This window comes from Nansenia antarctica (genome assembly GCF_963989245.1).
Source record: "Nansenia antarctica genome assembly, chromosome: 6".
NCBI lineage: Eukaryota > Metazoa > Chordata > Actinopteri > Argentiniformes > Microstomatidae > Nansenia > Nansenia antarctica.
This window is the reverse complement of record NC_137676.1, coordinates 73811865-73835358: the sequence shown is the minus strand read 5'-3', so window position 1 is coordinate 73835358 and position 23494 is coordinate 73811865. Positions and strand designations below refer to the sequence as shown.

Sequence of the window (23494 nt, the reverse complement as noted above, 5' to 3'; positions counted from 1 at the left end):
CTCAGACCGGAAGCAAAATAAATAAAGAAAAAATAACAGGATGCACTACGCCCCTACATAGACGCCGCAATGAAACTAAATGCAGAACTTATGAAAGGCTCAGTACTCCCTTTAAGCATCTGCCCTGACATCTCACAAATAAGCCTATTTGGGTTCCTAACACTCCTCCCACATCTCGTGACAACTGATGGAACTTGAGCACTCTGTGAACGTGTGCAAACTACCTGCTCCGGCTCAACCTCAACTAGAATTGGAAGGTCACCATGGGCATCACATCTAGCTTCAGGTGAGTGTACTGTGTCACATACTGTGTCAGGGGGATAATCAGTGTGGCAGTCAGGTACAGAGTCATCAGGAACACTATCCAGCAACTCATCTGGTCGGTCTTCCTTCGAGGCACTCGGCACGGGCATAGTCCCTCCGTTGACTTCTTCCTCATGGATGCTCTCTGCCCCCGCGTGCTCAGGCGACTCCAAGACCCAGTCCCTGGTGCGCAACCGAGAGGCCTCTTCAACATCAGAGGTGACAGAGCCCTGAACACTGGCACAGGAAGCTATAGACTGCGACTCCTCTAGGGATGCCGGGTTCCCATCTTGTTCCGGAACTGTCAAGAAGTCAACCGGAAGCAGCATGTTCCTGTGTACAACCTTCTCTCTATTCGTGACAACATCTCTGATCCTGTACACGTTGATGTCCGATCTCACAGACACCACATCGAAAGGAGTTGATTCCCACCGGTCTGCGATCTTCCTCTTCCCTCTCTCACCTCGATTGGCAAGTAGCACTTTGTCACCAACACCCAACGGCAGTCCTCTGACCTTCCGGTTGTACAGTTTGGCGTGACGATCTTGTTCCCTGACGGCATTCCTTTGAGCGATCTGTGCTGCTTCAGAAAGATCTCTCCTCAGATGTTGCACAAACTCATGACGACTGACAACGGCATCATCCTCCAGCACATGATGAAACATGACATCCACGGGCAGCCGTGGGACCCGTCCGAACATCAGGTAGAATGGCGCGAAGCCCGTGGTCTCATGCACAGTGGAGTTGTAGCAGAAGGTCAGTGTCTGGAGCATCTGTGGCCACCTGGACTTGCTCAGTGGAGGGAGGGCCCTTATCATGCCCCCGAGGGTCCTGTTGAACCTCTCTGTGACGCCGTTGCCCATGGGGTGGTATGGAGTCGTATGGGACTTATGCACACCTGCCATCTCTAGTAGATCTTTTAGAAGCCGACTCTCAAAGTTAGCTCCCTGATCCGAATGGATTCTTTTGGGGAACCCATATATGCAAAAAAACTTGTCCCATAGACAGCGGGCAACTTGTTTCGCAGTCTGGTTCCGACAGGGGAAGGCAAGAGCTACTTTAGAAAAATGGTCCGTAACAACAAGAACATCAATGGTCTTCTTGTCGCTCTGCTCTGCGGTCCAAAAATCGATGCACACTAAGTCCATAGGAGCTGAAGTGCGGATGCTCTCAAGAGGTGCTCGGGCGTGTGGTTCAGGAGTCTTCCCCAAAATACATCTCTGACAGTGCTTCACGTGATTCTCAACATCCCTCTGCATGCCTGTCCAGAAGAATCGTTCACTGGCCAGAGAGGATGATCTTGAGCGACCCTGGTGGCCAGCAGCATCGTGGACTCCATGCAAGACTTGTCGCTTCAGAGCTTCTGGAGTGACGAACTGAAAGATCCTCTTGTCCCTGATGCGGTCTCTCTTCACACGGTAGAGGAGTCCACTACGCACTCTTAACTTCTTCCAGTGTTTCAACAGCCTGAGCACACAGCTAGACTCAGCTGTTCTCTCGTGTGCATTTGGTTTCCTATGTCGCTGCATATAAAAGAGAACCCTGCTCACTACAGCATCTTGTTGCTGGAGATTGTGTAATTGACTCTGTGGGATGGCGATGGAAGGGTCTTCCTCGGGCAATTGCAAATACTCCGGATTAATGTAGGGCAGCTGAGAAACACCCCCAGTACGATGGACGTCCATGACAGCAGACACCTCCTCAGCACTAATGGCACCTCCAGAAGACTCAGGACTCAGGACCTCATCTGTGTCGACATCAGTGTGCTGAACACCTTGACAGTTGGTAGTCAGCCGGAAAGCGTCCTGCACCGTACCAGCCACTACTCCATTCACCTGATCCAGCAAGGACAGGTAAGGCTCCCTCACCAGGCGATGGCTCACACAGGACTTAACAAATGGCTCACGGCTCAGCGCATCAGCGACTATGTTCCTAGGCCCTGGGATATAATTCAGATCGAAATCATATGCAGCAAGTTTGGCCACCCACCTCTGTTCGCATGCATCTAACTTGGGCTTCGTTAGGATGTAGGTCAAGGGGTTGTTATCCGACCACGCTGTGAAATGCACTCCCTTCAGCCAGTGGGAAAACTTCTCGCATACAGCCCACTTCAATGCCAGGAACTCAAGTCGGTGAGCTGGATAGTTCAACTGAGCATGTGACAGCGTCCTACTAGCGAAGGCAACTGGTCTTGCAACTTTATCACCAGGCTGGAGCTGAGAGATGACGGCGCCAATCCCATCGAATGAAGCATCCACTGCTAGGATAAATGGCTTTGCGAAATCAGGATGGGCCAGGGTTACAGAATGCAGGAGATCGCGCTTCAATGTCTCGAAAGCATCCCTACACTCGGGCGTCCAGTCAGCTGGTTTGAGCTTTACAAGATTGTGACATTTCTTCACTGGTTTTCTCCCTCTGCGTGCCTTTTCTCCAGCGTTCTGTCCAGAGAGAAGCTTGAATAGGGGTCTGGCTTTAGAGGAACAATCTTCAATGAAGTGCTGATAGTAAAGCATCATGCCCAAGAAGGACCTAATCTTCTTCTGTGAAGGAGACACCCCATCACTGTCCATCAGATCGGATACCTGTACTTGGCTAATGGCTTCAACCTTCCCAGGGTCCGTCTGCACTCCTGACTCATTGATGATATGGCCGAGAAACCGTACTGATTTCCGCAGAAGATAGCACTTCTTTGGAGCCAATTTGAAATTGTTGTACTTCAAACGAGAGAAAACCATCTCTAGACGCTCGAGTGCCAGCTGTTCTGTAGGAGCGAAGACCATAACATCGTCTAGGTAGCACAATAGACTGGTGAAATTCTGATCCCCAAAGATCGAGAGCATCATCCGCATGAACGTAGCCGGGCTGTTGGACAACCCTTGAGGCATCCGGTTATATTCATGCAGGCCAAAGGGAGAGGAGAACGCAGTGTATTTCTTGTGGTCCTCATGTAAAGGCACGTTGTAGAAACCAGAGGTAAGGTCCATTGTGGAGAAGTAGGCATTACCACCTAGTGCAGCCAGCGCGTCAGCCTGATGAGGCAGCGGATGTGCGTCTTTCGTTGTCCTCGCATTAAGCCATCTGAAGTCCGTACAGATGCGCAATCCTCCATCCTTCTTCCACACAAGAACCAAGGGCGAGGCATATTCGCTGTTGGACTTACGAATTATGCCCTTCTCCTCCATGTCGTTGATGGCAGACCTCAGCTTCTCGTAGTGGTTCGGTGGCACTCTGCGGTAGGGCAGGCGAAATGGCCTCTCGTCCACCAGATGTATCTTGTGCACGAAGTCAGATGCCTCACCACAGTCCAACTTGTGGCGTGAAAAGATTGACTCGTATTTCACAACAAGCTGACAAAGCTTCTCTCTCCACAGGTCAGAGACTTCACACGCGTCCAAGTCTAGGTCGCGTAGACCAAGTTCCTCCAGTGCCTTTCTGATGTCTTCTTTGGGCCTTGCTACAGACTCACCAGTCACGGATTGTGGGGAAGACTGAATGTGGTCGGGCGGGGACAGATCTTCAGCGGCAATGCAGGGGAACACGTCCGCCAATTTGGTGTTTCGCTTCAGCACTACCGGCTCACCGGTGGGATTCACAACCTTCATAGGCAGCCATCGGTCGCCCCACATCGGCGTAACAACTCTGCCAACCAGAACTTATTCGGTCTGCATCTGGACTGAGTTGGTTCCACAACCACCGTACTGCCCTCTGATATAGGTGCCGACACAGGGAGTCTGCCCCATACAAGATGCTCACTATTTGGCTGTAGCACCACACACTGTTGTAGCTTCAGTGTGCCAACCTTCTCAGGCACTGTCTCACCCCTCCATCTCTCTGTATTGGAAAGGAGAGAGAAGAAGTGATGACAGTCCCCATCACTGCCACCACCATGTTCAGATATCAGCCGCCAATAGCTGTCAGTCTTCCTCATCAACTCTAGGATTTTCTTGATGGCATTACTGCCTAGTATCATGTCATCGGTCTGTCCAGGCACCACAAGCATTGGGATGACCATCTTGCAGTCATACACCACCACATCGACATTGTATATTGCCTTAGGTACAACTCGGTGACCACCACATCCTATGATAATGACATCATCAGCGGGGCATCCTCTCAGATCAGGGTTACGCTGCAAGAGACGCGCCTCCGCAGCCTCGCTAAGCGTGCATGCCATAGAACCACTGTCTATCATCGCTCTAAGAGAGACATCTGCAGCGGAGACAGTGGTGTAGAATAAACTATCAGACCTTTGGACTCGGTGTAGACCTTGAAATACTACTGTTTTGTTCGAAGGCGCTCTGGAGATGAATGACTTGTATGTTGACTCACAATCAGCCATTTCATCATTGGGAGAGATATCAACAGGATCTGCACAGTCCTCCCTTGAATGCAGATCTATAAGTTTCCCTGCTGCGCCGACTGGGCACGCCCCTGCATCGGACACTTGGATCTGGGGTGTCCAGGCGAATGGCACTGGAAGCAGAGCCTCTGGTCACGGCAGTGAGTCCAAGCAGAGTGTCTAGCGTCGCCACACACAGCACACGGCAGGTTATTCAGACCCTCAATCCTGGGGGGGCTGGGTCTATACTGCTTGTTTGACATGTCCTTAGCAGGAGCAGACTTCTCCACTAGGACTTTCTCTAGCATTGAGATGATACGTTCAAAGGCCTCTGCCCCCTTGTCTGGGCGAGTATCCTGCTTTTCAGGTGAACACATATCAGTGCCTGACATCTCAACTCTGTTCACTAGCACACCCTCACTGGGCCTTTTACTCACGGCTGCGGCAACACCGTTCGAGCACACCTGAGTGTGGAACTCGTCAAGTACATCTTGGACCTCTACAGCAGTCCACTTATCGATCGTCTTTGATCTGAAAGTCATGGCAAGCTCTTTGGATGGACAGTTCCTGATGAACATACGTGTCACCTCCAGGAGAGGGCACTCAAGTGTTTTACCTTGTTCTTTGAGGCGATCAGTGGCAACATCTGCAGCTTGATTGAGGCGTAGCCAGTAGTCATACGCTTCCTCACCACTCTTCGGCAGCGTGGTGTAGAAGTCGGCTAGGGGGATAGGTGAACAGGGAACAGCAGCAAAATGCTTACGTAGAAGACCATAGATGGCCTCTGGGTTTTCAGCGACATTAATGCCACTGCTCCTCGTCCCATACTTCACTACATCCTTAGCCCTGCCCCTGAGATGGGTGAATATTTCTTCCGCCTGCTGATCTGCTCTGATGTTCGCCTTTTTCACATAACTCCTCATTATGTCTTCCCACTCACGCACATTCACTGCGTCCTTATCATCCCCTCTGAACGTTGGAGGCTCCTTCACCCTCCTGTGAGGTACCAACTGGACTTGGGACAGGTCTAGACTCTGGGTGGATGTATCAGTGGGCGTGGTCTGTGCATGCGCAGTGCTAAGAGGAGGTAGCGTTGAGTCAAGGCGTGCAAGTATGCTATCTGCCAGCTGTAGACCAACATCTCTAATTATGTCACTCATCTGGCTCACTACATTAGGTAACTGGAAAGCAGAGATTGGGGATGGGGCATCACTGACCCGTGTGCTCGGTGCATGATCAATGTCGTGGCTCTGAGAAGGAACTGTGTCCCCGCTAACTGAAAGGGCCCCAGCAGCATCCTGACTACCCACAACATGAACATCACCCCCCTGAACAGGACTATCATAACTCAACACTGGAATCCCCCTACCTCCACTGAGGAGGATCGCTCTACCCCTCCCAATGCTACTGCTTAGTGGCGTACTGAAACATCCTGGTCTGTGGCTCATGTTGAATTACAATTCAAGAAAACAGTACTATACAGACTAATCAGATAAAAGACCAGTAAAGAAAAATGTCACCAAAACAGCAATAAAACTAAAATAAATCACAGATCACATTCATTAATTCAACAATCCATTTGTGCATAACATCACCGAATGAACTGAGTGAAACCATACGCCGCCCACCAGACAGCACGCAGGAGCGGTCCAGCAGAGTGATCCAGCAGAGTGGTCCCGGGTCAAGGTGAAGAGTTGACTTCAGGTCCACAGGTCACGGCACCAATGTGACGGGGTGTATCTTTTCATGAATCACTCTCAGCTGGATGGCTCACGTTCATTTATTCTGCAGAACAACAGTGCATCAATTTCTGGACACGGGACTTGCAGGGTCATCGAGCTACATTCGTCTCAGTGGTTAAGAATGCACTGCCCATATAGTAGTCACTCACACTACACAAATTATAACAATAATATAAAACAGAAATACAAAATGTGTAGACTACATAAATCTTCACTTGTGCGATCGTATAGTGGTCTCCATTTGACAATAACAACAAGAAATCATGAACATCCAAATGCATGGAAAAACAGCGCACTTGGAATACGCATGCGCACCACGTGCAACAATGGCTGCCACCTGACTGCTAGGTAAGCCGCGAGCGTGTTGCAAACTAGCGAGGTGGAAGACCCAACCTCATACAATACAGTCTACTAACAGAACAACAGACATATAATAACACAACAATAATAATATTACCTGTAGAACAACAGTGCATCCATTTCTGGACACGGGACTTGCAGGGTCATCGAGCTACATTCTAAAATGATGTTACACACGGACATTCACGTTAGCGCCATCATTGTTAACAACAGAAAACTCACATTAACAAACTCGTGATATGTTCCAAACTAACATACTATGAATGGGAAACTCAAAACAGCTATCTTACTTATCAAACATTCAAATAAAACATGGGTACATTAATAATCTCTTAAATTATATGCGATCTCAGACCCTGCAGAAAACATGACCTTACCGTCTCAGTGGTTAAGAATGCACTGAGGGAGATCACGTTACGTCCCGTGCAATTGCACTGTCCAGCTATATTTACACAGCATCCGGGTCACGGACACAGCATCCGGGTCACGGACACAGCATCCGGGTCACGGACACAGCATCCGGGTCACGGACACAGCATCCGGGTCACGGACACAGCGTCCGGGTCACGGACACACCCCGGATATACCACGTCATTAAACCCCTAGAAGGCGCAGTTTATACCTATTTTAGCTATAATTGAACTTGCCCTTTCTACTCCGTTACAGATAGATAGATAGATAGATAGATAGATAGATAGATAGATAGATAGTGCCATGTGTGTGTAATAGATAGATAGATAGATAGATATATATATAGATAGATAGATAGATAGTGCCATGTGTGTGTAATAGATAGATAGATAGATAGATAGTGCCATGTGTGTGTAATAGATAGATAGATAGTGCCATGTGTGTGTAATAGATTCATCAATTGGATAGGAAATAATAATTATCATGTGCTTCTGGTTTCAACCGCTCTCAGCTGTGCGACGCATGCGCACTCATAAATGGTTCACTATTTTTTATTGTAATTAAACGATGAAGAAAATCAGTGTACCTGTTTCTTGTCTTTAACATTGTCTTGTCTTTAACATTATTCATTAAAAAAATTTGAAATGATTTGAGATCCAAACAATCTATTGGATAATTAATGTACAGAAAAGCACTGCAGTACTAACTGTTGAACGCATGAGGGCGCCATCATCACGGCCATATAGCAGGCCTTAGTACTCGGCTGAATTAAAACAATGAAAAGTGTTGACACGCACTCCTCAATATGTAAATAATTTGTACATCCCACACAGTTGGTTTTCTAGCTAGATAAATATCTCACTGAAGTTAGTCTTGTCCACCTTTGGTTTGGTGGGGGGCTATGAGCAGACATCTGTGCCATATCGATGTCACAAATACGTAAACTTGTATATTGACAGTTGTCGGTGCAAAACAGATTTACAGACTTGCATCTTCAGAGTTGAAGTTGCAAAACAGATTTGTATTATGTCGTGTAGAATGTCATATCTGTCGCTGGTGGGAAAATCTGGAATAGTCTCCCAGTCACAGTAAGGGAATGCCCCACGTATCCAACCTTTAAAGCAAACCTTAAGAAATGGCTAAAGCACCCATAACTCTCTCTGTAACCATAACCACCATAACTCTCTCTGTAACCATAACCACCCATAACTCTCTCTGTAACCATAACCACCCATAACTCTCTCTGTAACCATAACCACCATAACTCTCTCTGTAACCATAACCACCCGTAACTCTCTCTGTAACCATAACCACCCATAACTCTCTCTGTAACCATAACCACCCATAACTCTCTCTGTAACCATAACCACCCATAACTCTCTCTGTAACCATAACCACCCATAACTCTCTCTGTAACCATAACCACCCATAACTCTCTCTGTAACCATAACCACCCATACCTCTCTCTGTAACCATAACCACCCATAACTCTCTCTGTAACCATAACCACTCATAACTCTCTCTGTAACCATAACCACCCATAACTCTCTCTGTAACCATAACCACCCATAACTCTCTCTGTAACCATAACCACCCATAACTCTCTCTGTAACCATAACCACCATAACTCTCTCTGTAACCATAACCATCATAACTCTCTCTGTAACCATAACCACCCATAACTCTCTCTGTAACCATAACCACCCATAACTCTCTCTGTAACCATAACCACCATAACTCTCTCTGTAACCATAACCTCCCATAACTCTCTCTGTAACCATAACCACCCATAACTCTCTCTGTAACCATAACCACCCATAACTCTCTCTGTAACCATAACCACCCATAACTCTCTCTGTAACCATAACCACCCATAACTCTCTCTGTAACCATAACCACCCATAACTCTCTCTGTAACCATAACCACCCATAACTCTCTCTGTAACCATAACCACCCATAACTCTCTCTGTAACCATAACCACCCATAACTCTCTCTGTAACCATAACCACCATAACTCTCTCTGGGCCTCCCCTTATTGCACTTCTGTTACCTTTCCCTCAGTACCATCGCACTTCGCTAAATCCGTCATATTTACTGTCACCATACTCTGTACAAGTGACTGTTCATTAATGTGCACTGTCCTGACTGAATAAATATCTATCTATCTATCTATCTATCTATCTATCTATCTATTATGGAGGTATTGAACACACACACATTGGGGATCTATAATGTTTATTGACTACCACTCCATGTGGTAACTGAAGGGTCTTCATACTACAGATATATATTAATCTGTCTTTATCAAACATATCAAAAACTAAATATAGTTATTTCCATTTGACAATCTTAATTTAACTGACACGTTACATTCCAACATTGATAATATGAAGCACAAAGACATTACTCATCTGTATATTACTGCATTTTAATCTCAATATTATGGCTCATTGTGGACGTAAAGTATAGCACCAATATCAAGGTTCATATTAATCTTAAACAGCAACATATCCTGATAGAATCATTTGACACAATTAAGCTATTCAGATAAAAGTGCTGCTTACACCTATGCTAAATCTCAGATAACACTAAATATTAACTTGATCGTCAATTCTATCAGTGGCATTCTAGAAGCAAGAGAATAGATTATTCTCTAATATATTATTAGTCTACTCAAATCTATTAGTTATTTGACAGGTTACTACTAACCTGCTCATTCACTTACTTTCAGAATGGCCAAGAGTAAGTGCAAGATTAGATGCCAAAACAGGCCCATTTTAACAGTGCAAATACTCATTTAACAGTGCAAACAAGTGGTGCTAGCACTCTAGCGTCAAGCAAGACTAAAATACTTCCAATACTAGCAGCGGAATCAATTTATTTCATACATGGTGGTGATGGAAGATTTGATTAAGAATGTAGACATAATGCATAAGGCTCAAGATGCATGTCTGTTGTGTTGCCCTTGGGAAATCTTCCCTCACTGAGTATTTGAAGTGGCAAGGTGCAGTTTGACATAAGTACGCTGTCAACATGTGACCCGGAGTCAAGGCTTCCTCTACCTAGAACAGACCCTTCTCTTTCTTCAGATGCTGCTGTTTCCACTCAGGCATGTTGTAGAACGCTATCCTGGACACCCCCAATATCAGAGCAAAATCCTCATTTGACAGATGTTCCTGCGAAAGGTAGAGGAGATATGTGGGTGTAGAACAAGCCAATGCAATGGAACGGCGAGCAGTCCACCACCTTCAGTAACCATGGTAACCATGGTCTTAGATTACGCAGGGTTGAAAACGTTAAAAGACGTTAAAGTATTTATTTTCTTCTGTTCAAGGGTCAATGACGTGACATGTACATTTTGTGTCCGAATGTAATATTTAAGTTAACAATTAATATATATATATACATATACATGTTAACTAACACTATTTGCTCTCCTTTATTGAATACACAAAGAGTTTATGGTGATTTGTTACAAATTCAGGCACTTTCAGCTCTTTAAAGGGTTGATGAAGGGTTGTTATATTCTCATAACCATAGATTAAGACTGGTCTAAGCCTTAGACTAGTCTTATATTCTCATAAACATAGATTAAGACTGGTCTAAGCCTTAGACTAGTTTTATATTCTCATAAACATAGATTAAGACTGGTCTAAGCCTTAGACTAGTCTTATATTCTCATAAACATAGATTAAGGCTGGTCTAAGCCTTAGACTAGTCTTATATTCTCATAAACATAGATTAAGACTGGTCTAAGCCTTAGACTAGTCTTATATTCTCATAAACATAGATTAAGACTGGTCTAAGCCTTAGACTAGTCTTATATTCTCATAAACATAGATTAAGACTGGTCTAAGCCTTAGGCTAGTCTTATATTCTCATAAACATAGATTAAGACTGGTCTAAGCCTTAGACTAGTCTTATATTCTCATAAACATAGATTAAGGCTGGTTTAAGCCTCAGACTAGTCTGATATTCTCATAAACATAGATTAAGACTGGTCTAAGCCTTAGACTAGTTTTATATTCTCATAAACATAGATTAAGACTGGTCTAAGCCTTAGACTAGTCTTATATTCTCATAAACATAGATTAAGACTGGTCTAAGCCTTAGACTAGTCTTATATTCTCATAAACATAGATTAAGACTGGTCTAAGCCTTAGGCTAGTCCAGGGGTGCTCACACTTTTTAGGCTTGTGAGCTACTTTTCAAATTACCAGCTCAACAAGATCTACCAACCAAATAAAACATATTGCCATTGCTGCGAACACAAAAATGTACTGTAATAATAACAAATTAAGGCCATGCTACACTGTTTCAAAATCAAAGAAGAGATTTATTAAACTATAACAAATATTCACACTGGTAGTCCATTAACATTAACATTAACTCAGGAGCTCTGAGTGGTTTACACCAGACTGGCCAGTGCCAAGCCAGGTGCCATCGACGTCTCCGGGCGGCGGAGTGTGTGTGTGTGTGTGAGTGAGTGTGTCTGTCTGTCTGTCTGTGTCTGTCTGTGTGTGTGTGTGTGTGTGTGTGTGTGTGTGTGTGTGTCTGTCTGTCTGTGTGTGTGTGCATGTGTGTGTGCTTGTGTCTGTCTGTCTGTCTGTGTGTGTGTGTGTGTGTGTGTGCTTGTCTGTGTGTGTGTGTGTGTGTGTGTGTGTGTGTGTGTGTGTGTGTGTGTGTGTGTGTGTGTGTGTTGTGAGGCGGCGCGGGGCTGAGTGATGCCCTCTCCTGTGTGGTCCAGACGGGAGGCGTCCCCGGCTACTTTTCAAAAAAAAAAACGCGATCGACGTAATGAGCACCCCTGGGCTAGTCTTATATTCTCATAAACATAGATTAAGACTGGTCTAAGCCTTAGACTAGTCTTATATTCTCATAAACATAGATTAAGACTGGTCTAAGCCTTAGACTAGTCTTATATTCTCATAAACATAGATTAAGACTGGTCTAAGCCTTAGACTAGTTTTATATTCTCATAAACATAGATTAAGACTGGTCTAAGCCTTAGACTAGTCTTATATTCTCATAAACATAGATTAAGACTGGTCTAAGCCTTAGGCTAGTTTTATATTCTCATAAACATAGATTAAGACTGGTCTAAGCCTTAGACTAGTTTTATATTCTCATAAACATAGATTAAGACTGGTCTAAGCCTTAGACTAGTCTTATATTCTCATACACATAGATTAAGACTGGTCTAAGCCTAAGACTAGTCTTATATTCTCATAAACATAGATTAAGACTGGTCTAAGCCTAAAACTAGTCTTATATTCTCATAAACATAGATTAAGACTGGTCTAAGCCTAAAACTAGTCTTATATTCTCAGGGTAGACCAGTCTAAATAAGACTGACTTATTTTGAGTTTAGAAAGTTAGCCTCCTTCCCCCCTGGCTAAGATTGACTTAAGAGCTGTGTTGCTATGGCAACGAGTCAGGGCTAGTAGCTAGCTAACACTGTAATTCCAACGCGTTAAACTAATTCACTGCTTAAAACTGCTTAGCAGTATACTTTTCTCCACATTATATTCCTCATATATACATACGTTTATATATACATACGTTTATATATACATATGTTCATATATACATACGTTTATATATACATACGTTTATATATACATACGTTTATATATACATACTGTAGCGAACGGGAATCTTCTAGTGTAACTCGCCCCATGCGGAGTCGAACCCCGATCTCCCGCATAAGCGACGGCCGCGCTAACCATTAGACCAAGAGAGTTAACTCTAGAAGATTCCCGTTCGCTACACTGGTGTCGGAAGTGGGATACGAACCCACGCCTCCAAAGGAGACTCCGCATCCCACTTCTGACACCAGTGTAGCGAACGTGTCCTTGGTAGTGTAACTCGCCCCATGCGGGAATCGAACCCCGATCTCCCGCATAACCGACGGCCGCGCTAACCATTAGACCAAGAGACTTAACTCGCTTGGTGGAGCTGTTAACGGGCCTCATACAGGATCGTTACAATACGTTTATATATACATACGTTTATATATACATACGTTTTCAGCAGAAGAAAAGGGAGTTGATCTCTCATATATCACTCGCCGCTAGGTATAGCTATTTCAGCCGCCATGTTTTAAAAATATATATATTTTACCTAGAATGCATTGCGTGACAGGCTATCTAAGTGAGTCTTACTTTAGCCACTCATCGGCTAGCTTTAAGCAACAGGAACATTTTAGAGTCTATAGCAAGACTGATTTAAAGTGAGTCTAAGTCTAAGACTGGGTCTATCTTTATTAAAGTGAGATCTAAGACTGGGTCTATCTTTATTAAAGTGAGATCTAAGTCTAAGACTGGGTCTATCTTTATTAAAGTGAGATCTAAGTCTAAGACTGGGTCTATCTTTATTAAAGTGAGATCTAAGTCTTAGACTGGGTCTATCTTTATTAAAGTGAGATCTAAGTCTAAGACTGGGTCTATCTTTATTAAAGTCAGATCTAAGTCTAAGACTGGGTCTATCTTTATTAAAGTCAGATCTAAGTCTAAGACTGGGTCTATCTTTATTAAAGTGAGATCTAAGTCTAAGCCTGGGTCTATCTTTATTAAAGTGAGATCTAAGTCTAAGACTGGGTCCATCTTTATTAAAGTGAGATCTAAGTCTAAGACTGGGTCTATCTTTATTAAAGTGAGATCTAAGTGTAAGACTGGGTCTATCTTTATTAAAGTCAGATCTAAGTCTAAGACTGGGTCTATCTTTATTAAAGTGAGATCTAAGTCTAAGACTGGGTCTATCTTTATTAAAGGCAGATCTAAGTCTAAGACTGGGTCTATCTTTATTAAAGTGAGATCTAAGTCTAAGACTGGGTCTATCTTTATTAAAGTGAGATCTAAGTCTAAGACTGGGTCTATCTTTATTAAAGTGAGATCTAAGTCTAAGACTGGGTCTGTCTTTATTAAAGTGAGATCTAAGTCTAAGACTGGGTCCATCTTTATTAAAGTGAGATCTAAGTCTAAGACTGGGTCTGTCTTTATTAAAGTGAGATCTAAGTCTAAGACTGGGTCTGTCTTTATTAAAGTGAGATCTAAGTCTTAGACTGGGTCTATCTTTATTAAAGTGAGATCTAAGACTGGGTCTATCTTTATTAAAGTCAGATCTAAGTCTAAGACTGGGTCTATCTTTATTAAAGTGAGATCTAAGACTGGGTCTATCTTTATTAAAGTGAGATCTAAGTCTAAGCCTGGGTCCATCTTTATTAAAGTCAGATCTAAGTCTAAGACTGGGTCTATCTTTATTAAAGTGAGATCTAAGTCTAAGACTGGGTCTATCTTTGGTCTGCTGAGTAGCACCAGGAGACACCTACCTCCTTCCTGGTGGCGTCCACCCCCTCCGGCAGCTCCTCTGGCGGACGGCTCATCAGCTCCTCTGCAGGGAAGCAGGGACGCACCGCGGGGGGCAACATCCCGTTGGTGTTCTTCTGCGGACTTCCTGTGGAGATGGCTATGGTCCTGTCCTGCAACCATAGACAGAGAGGGGGCGCTTAGGCGGCGTAGCGGACCAAGCGTTGACCACCTAACCGTGTCCTGCATGTCATCCCTTCTCTCTCTCTCTCTCTCTCACCCATCCTTCCTGTCATATCTCTACTATCTCTATCACAATAAAAAGAAAAATATGAGTGGGACTGCCTCCCTCAGAAAAAAGAAAGAAAAACAGAGAGACAGAGACCGTTCATGGCTAGATAACTAGGCTATATTTAGGCCCCTAATTGAATGGGCTTTCAGGATTATGCAATAACAGGATTATTGTTTTGGCATATAACAAATGTGTTGTTTCACGTCTACCACAAAACTGAGGAATGAAACACAGTTGTGTGGTCTACATTTAACAAAACAAAATGCTTTTCGAGTTGGAAACCCCCTATCTTCAATTCATCGAATTTGAGCCTGAGTCTAAAGTTGACTACATTTACATTTACATTTTTAGCAGACGCCTTATTCCAAAGCGACTTACAATCGATACATTTGACTAAGCAAGTGAATCATCAGTCCACCAGTCGTAGCAGGAAGAGTGATCTAGCTCAGGCCAGGGGCAGTCATCGTGATAGAAGAAGAAAGAAATTCTATTCTATTTATTTTATTAATAGACACTAATAGATACTGGAGCAAGGGGGGGCAGTCGAAGTCTTAGGAGACACAGTATAGGGGAAAAGCAGGTGTCTCAGGAGACACAGTGCTGGGGGTAGTAATGTCTCAGGAGGAGCAGTTACGGTGTAACCTGAAGAGATGAGTCTTCAGTCTACGACGGAAGATGGGTAGTGTCTCTGCAGTTCTGACAGCCGTGGGCAGTTCATTCCACCAGCGGGGAGCCAGGGTAGTGAAGATCTCTTTTCAATTCATCGAATTTGAGCCTGAGTCTAAAGTTGACTACACTGTTGTCAGGGAAGCGTTTAGGCAGCATATTATGTGCATCATACGTTTTGGACTTTTAAATGTTTGATAGCCAATTGATTCTTGAAGAATATAACTTAGTAAATCCCTAATGAGCTTGTCTTTAACCCCATGACAACCAAATGTGACACATTCTAATGCTTTGGTCCTCATGTCGGGATCCGATGTAATGGTCTGACTTTTCTTTCGAAAAAATGTGAATACATTTCAGCGTTGTTGAAATAAATGAGTTAGAGCAGCGATTCCCAACCTATGGGCCGCGGCCCTCTTGTGGTCCGCGAGAGTACTGCAAGTGGGCCGCCAAATCATGGTCAAAATCATTTTTTTTTATCGTTATTTTTACAAAAACGTTTTAATTACTGTATTTTTTTCTTTAAAACCTTAAAAAATGTTTCTTTAAAACCTTAATAAAAGTAGTAGCACATCAGTGTGCTACTACTAGGCCTAATGCATGCTATGCATGATGATTGTATGATGATGCATATGAAATATCCAATAAGAATAAGAGAATAATGATGAGACACCCAAAAAAATTTACACGTCTGTAAAATGCCTGTGTGGGCCGCGAATACTATAGAGATATTTAAGTGGGTCTTGAGTCCAAAAAGGTTGGGAACCGCTGAGTTCGAGAATCTAGACTCACCATGGTGAGCTTGATGATGTTGGTGGCGTCTCCAAGTTCAGCCTTCATCTCCTTATAGGATTTCACATCCTATGGACAAAAATAAAAAAAGCGCTTGCTTACTTTGTTACACACAAGTCCTCTCTCTTACTCTGTTACACACAAGTCCTCTCTCTTACTTTGTTACATACGAGTCCTCTCTGGCCTTTTATTTTGGCGCTGTCGTTCTCCCTCGACATACCACTGTGTGTACAACTTCAATAAAAGGGCTAAGCGATGCATTTCTAATCATGCCAAAAATGAATTGTGAATATTGGGACAGGACAGGACATGATTGTTCTGTATGCCAAGTTTGTATGTGTTTTATTATTATAATTATAATTATTATCATCATTATTATTATTATTATTATTATTATTATTATTATTTGTGAACTGCTCAGCACATGCTTGCTACTACATACCTTCCACATGTGGGGGTCCCAGGAATGGAACCAGCCAGTGAAGGTTGGCGGTTCGAAGCCCTGTTTGACCAGCACCATGGTGCTGTCCACGGCCCGACACCCAGGGTGGCCGCGCAGGTACTCCTGGACCGTGGTGACGGACGCCTCCTTCTCCACTATGTTGGCTCCCTTGCCCATCCACAGGAACACCTGAGGAGGAGGGGGAGGAGGAGGGTAAGGAGGAAGAAGAGAAGGAGGAAGAGGAGGAGGAGGAGGGGGAGGGTAAGGATGAAGAAGAGAAGGAGGAGGAGGAGGAGGAGGAAGAAGAGGAGGAGGAGGGTAAGGAGGAAGAAGAGGAGGAGGAGGAGGATGAAGAAGAGGAGGGTAAGGAGGAGGAAGAGGAGGAGGAGGAGGAAGGAGGAAGAGGAGGAGGAGGAGGAAGGAGCAAGAGGAGGAGGAGGAAGAGGAGGAGGAGGAGGAAGGAGGAGGAGGAAGAAGAGGAGGGTAAGGAGGAGGAGGAGGAAGAAGAGGAGGGTAAGGAGGAGGAAGAGGAGGAGGAGGAGGAAGAAGAGGAGGGTAAGGAGGAGGAGGAGGAGGAGGAAGAAGAGGAGGAGGAGGAAGGAGGAGGAGGAGGAGGAGGAGGAAGAAGAGGAGGGTAAGGAGGAGGAGGAGAAAGAAGAGGAGGGTAAGGAGGAGGAGGAGGAGGGTAAGGATGAAGAGGAGGAGGAGGTTAAGGAGGGTAAGGATGAAGAGGAGGAGGAGGAGGAGGGTAAGGATGAAGAGGAGGAGGAGGAGGGTAAGGATGAAGAGGAGGAGGAGGAGGAGGAGGAGGGTAAGGATGAAGAGGAGGAGGAGAAGGGTAAGGATAAAGAGGAGGAGGAGGATGAAGAGGAGGAGGAGGAGGATGAGGAGGAGGAGGAGGAGGGTAAGGATGAAGAGGAGGAGGAGGAGGATGAGGATGAAGAGGAGGAGGAGGAGGATGAAGAGGAGGAGCCGCCCCAAGTTGAATGTTGTCACATTATATAAATGATTGTATGCTTGTATGATTGTATGATTGTATGATTGTATGATTGTATGATTGTATGCTAAACACCACTAGGTTAACCAACAGAGTTACAAAACCTCCAACCAAAAGCTGGTCCTCACCATGTCCCAGATGTCCAGCAGCATGACGTCCTCTTCGTCCAGGTCGTCCTGGTTAAAGTTTGCGATCTCCGTGGCGATGAAGCGGCCCGTCTGGTTCGAGCACTCGAAGAGACGCGGAGTGACGTGGTTGAGCTCATCCTGAAGCCTGGTTAGAGGGATGAGACAGACAGAGAGAAGACATCAGCTTACAAAAGCGTTATTATGATTATATAGAAGTGTCGATTTGTTTGTAATAGGGTAATCATCTATTCAGCTGCACCAGGGAATAGGAGCGTTGTTAAAAACATGTTTTGCTGAGTAGGCCTCATCCAAAATGTTCATCTAAAATCTTACATTGGCGTTTTTTGAAGATGTGATGAAGAGGTGAACTATCCGAGTAAACAAGAGTCCAAAAGACGTCCTAAAGACGTCATATGGACGTCCTAGAAAGACGTCATCTGGACGTCCTAGAAAGACGTCATCTGGACGTCCTAGAAAGACGTCCTCAGGGAAGCCGGGATGTGGGTTCAGATAGCGTCTTTCTAGGATGTCCAGGTGACGTTTTTCTAGGACGTCCAGGTGACGTTTTTCTAGGACGTCCAGGCGACGTCTTTCTAGGACGTCCAGACGACGTCTTTAGGACGTCTTATGGACCACAGAATCCATAAGACGTCCTAAAGACGTCATCTGGACGTCCTAGAAAGACGTCATATTCTGAAACCACATTCAACTCCGGCTTCCCTGTGGACGTCTTTTGGACTGTTTGTTTACTGGATATGAAGCCGTGGGTTCACAGTCACAGTTTGGTACCTCTTGTTGTTGTTGTTGGGGTACTGGGACCGTCCGCCCAGGGTGACCCAGAAGTGAGCGGGCTCCTGGCCCTCCGCCAGCACGTGCTTCTCCCTCCTGGAGATGATGTCTGCCAGGGACCGGCCCATCTCTCGCTCATCACCGCTGCAGCCCTGCATGCATGGCACACAGTCACGCCGTCGTCGCAACATATGAATGCAACCCACTTTTTTTTCTTTAAGTAAGTTCGCCTGTTGCTTATATAGATTTGTTTTTGTTTCAAAGAAGTCGGTGCAGGGTTCCCGCGCTGGTCTAAAAAAGCCGTAAAGGCGAAAATCCAGCAAACCAATTTAAAAGGCCGGTCTAAAAATAAGGTGCTATGTCTTAGAAATGAGATCCTGCAAGGAAATCAGTCCGACCACATCTATTTACGAGGAAATGAATCAAGCTGGAACCAAAAAAATACCAATTCGCTTCCTTTTTTGTCTGTTTGGCAGTGAAATCCCTAATTTCATCACCTCGAGGATGACAAAAAGCTATCACACGGTGCCGCGAATAGGTCTAAAATTATATTCAAAAAGGTCTTAAATGTGACTTGTTGAAACGTGTAGGAACCCTGTCGGTGACGGTGGTGCTCACCTTCCCATACCACAGGTAGCAGCTCACCTTTCCATACCACAGGTAGCAGCTTACCTTTCCATACCACAGGTAGCAGCTTACCTTTCCATACCACAGGTAGCAGCTTACCTTTCCATACCACAGGTAGCAGCTTACCTTTCCATACCACAGGTAGCAGCTTACCTTCCCATACCACAGGTAGCAGCTCACCTTTCCATACCACAGGTAGCAGCTTACCTTCCCATACCACAGGTAGCAGCTTACCTTTCCATACCACAGGTAGCAGCTCACCTTTCCATACCACAGGTAGCAGCTTACCTTTCCATACCACAGGTAGCAGCTTACCTTCCCATACCACAGGTAGCAGCTTACCTTCCCATACCACAGGTAGCAGCTTACCTTCCCATACCACAGGTAGCAGCTTACCTTTCCATACCACAGGTAGCAGCTTACCTTTCCATACCACAGGTAGCAGCTTACCTTCCCATACCACAGGTAGCAGCTTACCTTCCCATACCACAGGTAGCAGCTTACCTTCCCATACCACAGGTAGCAGCTTACCTTCCCATACCACAGGTAGCAGCTTACCTTCCCATACCACAGGTAGCAGCTTACCTTTCCATACCACAGGTAGCAGCTTACCTTCCCATACCACAGGTAGCAGCTTACCTTTCCATACCACAGGTAGCAGCTTACCTTCCCATACCACAGGTAGCAGCTTACCTTTCCATACCACAGGTAGCAGCTTACCTTTCCATACCACAGGTAGCAGCTTACCTTTCCATACCACAGGTAGCAGCTCACCTTTCCATACCACAGGTAGCAGCAGGAGTCGGTGCTGAGTACAAACACGTCGTTGGAGTTGAGGGAGGAGGAGCGGGCCGGGACCTCCATGGCGCGGGTGTTGAAGCCGTTGGTGCCGTGGACGTGGAACAGACGGACTGAAGGCTGAACATGTGAAGACGTTGCTCTGGTGGTGCCCTCCTGCAAGGCAAGGCCAGGTTATTTACAGCACATTTCATACAACAGGGGTAATTCAAAGTGCTTAAAATATTCAGCAAGAGGAGCATAGTACGATTTTTTGGGGGGACAATGAATAAAAGCAAATATAAGAAGTAGATAGATAAAACATTTAATAAGACAATAGTTCATGGATAAAAGACATTGATAGAAGTGTTTGTGTTTAATCATAACTGCTGCAAAACATGAAGGTTTTTAGCTTAGATTTAAATATTTGATTTCTTCAGGGAGTTTGTTCCAGGAGCATGCGGCAGCGTGACTGAAAGCTGCTGCAGCGTGTTTTGTTTTCACTCTTGGAATTATTAGCTGATTTGTCTCAGCTGACCTTATGGGCCTTGTGGGAATATAGGGTGGGAGGAGATCTGATATGTATTTTGGTCCAAGACCATTTTGTGATTTGTATGTACTTAGGAGGATTTTTAATTCAATTCTCTGAGAGACTGGTCGCCAGTGGAGGGATCTCAGGATTGGTGTAATGTGTTCAAACTTCTTGCCAACAATGGTTACAATCAAGTTCAAGATGAAACCGACATGTCAAATAAAAAAATATTTCCAGCAACATTGGATCCCATCCAACCCATAGATTTAACCCATCGCTGTTGCCTTTCCTCACTGCGTCTCTTCGTGCCAAATTCATTTTGATTCCAAAGTCTGCCTCATTTGCAAGTGACCACTTTTTCCTGATAATAATATACTTGAAACGTTTCAAGGCTTTCCTTAAAAAAACACCTTGACCGAGGAACACAGTACCTACCTCGTAGACCACCATCTTTCCCTTGAATATGGCCATGAGGTGGAGGGGCTCTTTCCCCATGGGCACCCGGATCTGGACCGGCTCTCCGTTATGCTGCTTGTCCAAAACGTTGGCTTGGAAAGTAGAGGCAGCCAGCTCTGCTGCGCTCGCATGGCGACCCTGCGTTGAGCACATCAAACACAACATGAAGGCCTGTTCTCAGAGATTGTGGGCAAAGGAAGCTGATGGCAGACGTTTGACATGGGAATAAGAGGAACGTCATGATATTACTTTTCGTGATGTGAACCCAGTTTTTTCTCCAGGCAGCGGCCGACATAATGCATAGAGCTGTACTGTTCTACAGTTAACACTAGAACAGCCATGGGTGGGGTCATTAACACTAGAACAGCCGTGGGTGGGGTCATTAACACTAGAACAGCCGTGGGTGGGGTCATTAACACTAGAACAGCCGTGGGTGGGATCATTAACACTAGAACAGCCGTGGGTGGGGTCATTAACACTAGAACAGCCGTGGGTGGGGTCATTAACACTAGAACAGCCATGGGTTGGGTCATTAACACTAGAACAGCCGTGGGTGGGGTCATTAACACTAGAACAGCCATGGGTTGGGTCATTAACACTAGAACAGCCGTGGGTGGGGTCATTAACACTAGAACAGCCGTGGGTGGGGTCATTAACACTAGAACAGCCGTGGGTGGGGTCATTAACACTAGAACAGCCGTGGGTGGGGTCATTAACACCAGAACAGCCATGGGTGGGGTCATTAACACTAGAACAGCCATGGGTGGGGTCATTTGACCCTGTGAGGATTTTAATGAGTGAGATTCTTTGCACTCGATCAAATGTCAGGACCCTCCTTTCATGCCTTTTCTAGATATGAGCGTTCTACCACCCAGTATCCTTACATTTTCAAAACCACATCAGGATAAGCTAGTATGAAGCTATTTTGCAGTTTTTCTGTGTAGGAGGAGGCAGGCTAATTTACAAGACGGCCAGTTAGTGGTCGTTGTGTGTAAGTCGCAGCTTCCCATTGTAAAGACTATGGTCATGTGACCCCCGAGGCGGCTCTTATAGTGGGTACAATAGACACGGCTGCCTATTCTAGTGTTAAGAAACAACCCCTAGGGTTTTTCACCCTAGACACGTATTTGGATCTGTTATTATATTTTGAACCAGGATAACCAAGATGGCAGTACGTATCCAGTCCTTGAACAGGAAGTAGGGGCTTGGGTTTGTTTGTGGGCATCAGGACATCAGAACAACCAGTGTCCGTGGGGAGGGTTATGGTCCCAGGTGACCAGTGTCCGTGGGGAGGGTTATGGTCCCAGGTGAGAGTAGACATCAGGACATCAGAACAACCAGTGTCCGTGGGGAGGGTTATGGTCCCAGTGTCCGTGGGGAGGGTTATGGTCCCAGGTGAGAGTAGAAAACTAGTTCTGCACTTCCCTATATGCAGTACAGTGTCCATAAACAATAACAGAGCATATGTTCTTTTATTTAAACAAAAAAGCGTCCTTGGGTTGTTTGAAAGGCGCTATAGAAATTAAAGATATTATTATTATTATTAGTATTATTATTATTAAAAACACAAAGAAAAGAAGAGAAAAGAAAAAACAGACAGGGGGGGACACAACAAATGCCATAGATACCCTAATATATGGGGGGGGGTCTCCAAGTCTTACAGTCCTAAACACAGCAGCAGCACAAACACCAACACAGCAAGTCATAGACATTGTGACCCTAACATGACAGATCTGTTACACATTAGCCTTGTGTATTCTCCTGAGTGTAATCCACCAAACCCTTCATTACAATGATGGACCGGGATGTCGATGGGCAGAGGGGCACTGACCTGCCAGATGTACAAGATGTGGTGTGTCCTGTGGTTGACTTCATAGTGGTACAGGATGAGATAACAGTCGCCTCCGTAGAAGTGACCAAACCACTTCCTGTCCACCGGTACGAGCTGGCTGTCCTCTATCCTCCAAACCTGAGTGGGTTTAAAGATTACACCTTTCTAATGACATGAATTAAACTGAATTAAACTGAATTAAACTGAAATAAACGGAACTAAACGGAATTAAACTGAATTAAACTGAAATAAACGGAACTAAACGGAATTAAATGGAATTAAACTGAATTAAACTGAATTAAACTGATTGAACACTGCTTTCATGGCCTGGGCTCACCAGAGAGGTTCAGAAAATTAGAGTTGACTTGTTCAATGTGTTGAAGAATAATATAAAAGAAGGATGGATACAGAGGAGAGAGCAATGAATGATCATTCTATTAATTACACATTCGACATAATTAAATGATGATTATATAATGATCGGAGCACTTTGAGCTGCAACGTTTGCAGGAAAAGTGCTATACGAATAAAAGTTATTATTATTATTGTTGTAAAAATGCATCTGTGATTGTTCCTGACCTCGGTCGTGCCTGTTCCGTCGTCCACCATTTTCTCCCGGGCGGCGATGTCCGGCCTGGCGTGCATGGAGGTGGCATCATACCTGACCTGCTCCACCTTGGCTTCATGGTCAAGTAGAACAC

The 23494-nt window shown here is 44.9% G+C and overlaps 1 protein-coding gene across 1 annotated transcript in view; it reads right to left on the bottom strand.

Moving 5' to 3' along the window:
* Positions 1-10204: 10204 nt before the first annotated feature.
* vil1 (villin 1) overlaps positions 10205-23494 on the bottom strand; it is a gene marked incomplete at its 5' end in the record, with an annotated part of 34549 nt that continues 21259 nt past the window's right edge. The window contains 10 exons of the mRNA XM_080533268.1: positions 10205-10333; positions 14488-14637; positions 16215-16283; positions 16657-16845; positions 17782-17926; positions 18571-18722; positions 19972-20151; positions 20942-21100; positions 22794-22931; positions 23373-23473. Of these exons, the coding sequence (XP_080389394.1) occupies positions 10220-10333; positions 14488-14637; positions 16215-16283; positions 16657-16845; positions 17782-17926; positions 18571-18722; positions 19972-20151; positions 20942-21100; positions 22794-22931; positions 23373-23473 (1397 nt within the window). The 3' untranslated portion in view covers positions 10205-10219. The remainder of the gene's footprint in view (positions 10334-14487; positions 14638-16214; positions 16284-16656; positions 16846-17781; positions 17927-18570; positions 18723-19971; positions 20152-20941; positions 21101-22793; positions 22932-23372; positions 23474-23494) is intronic.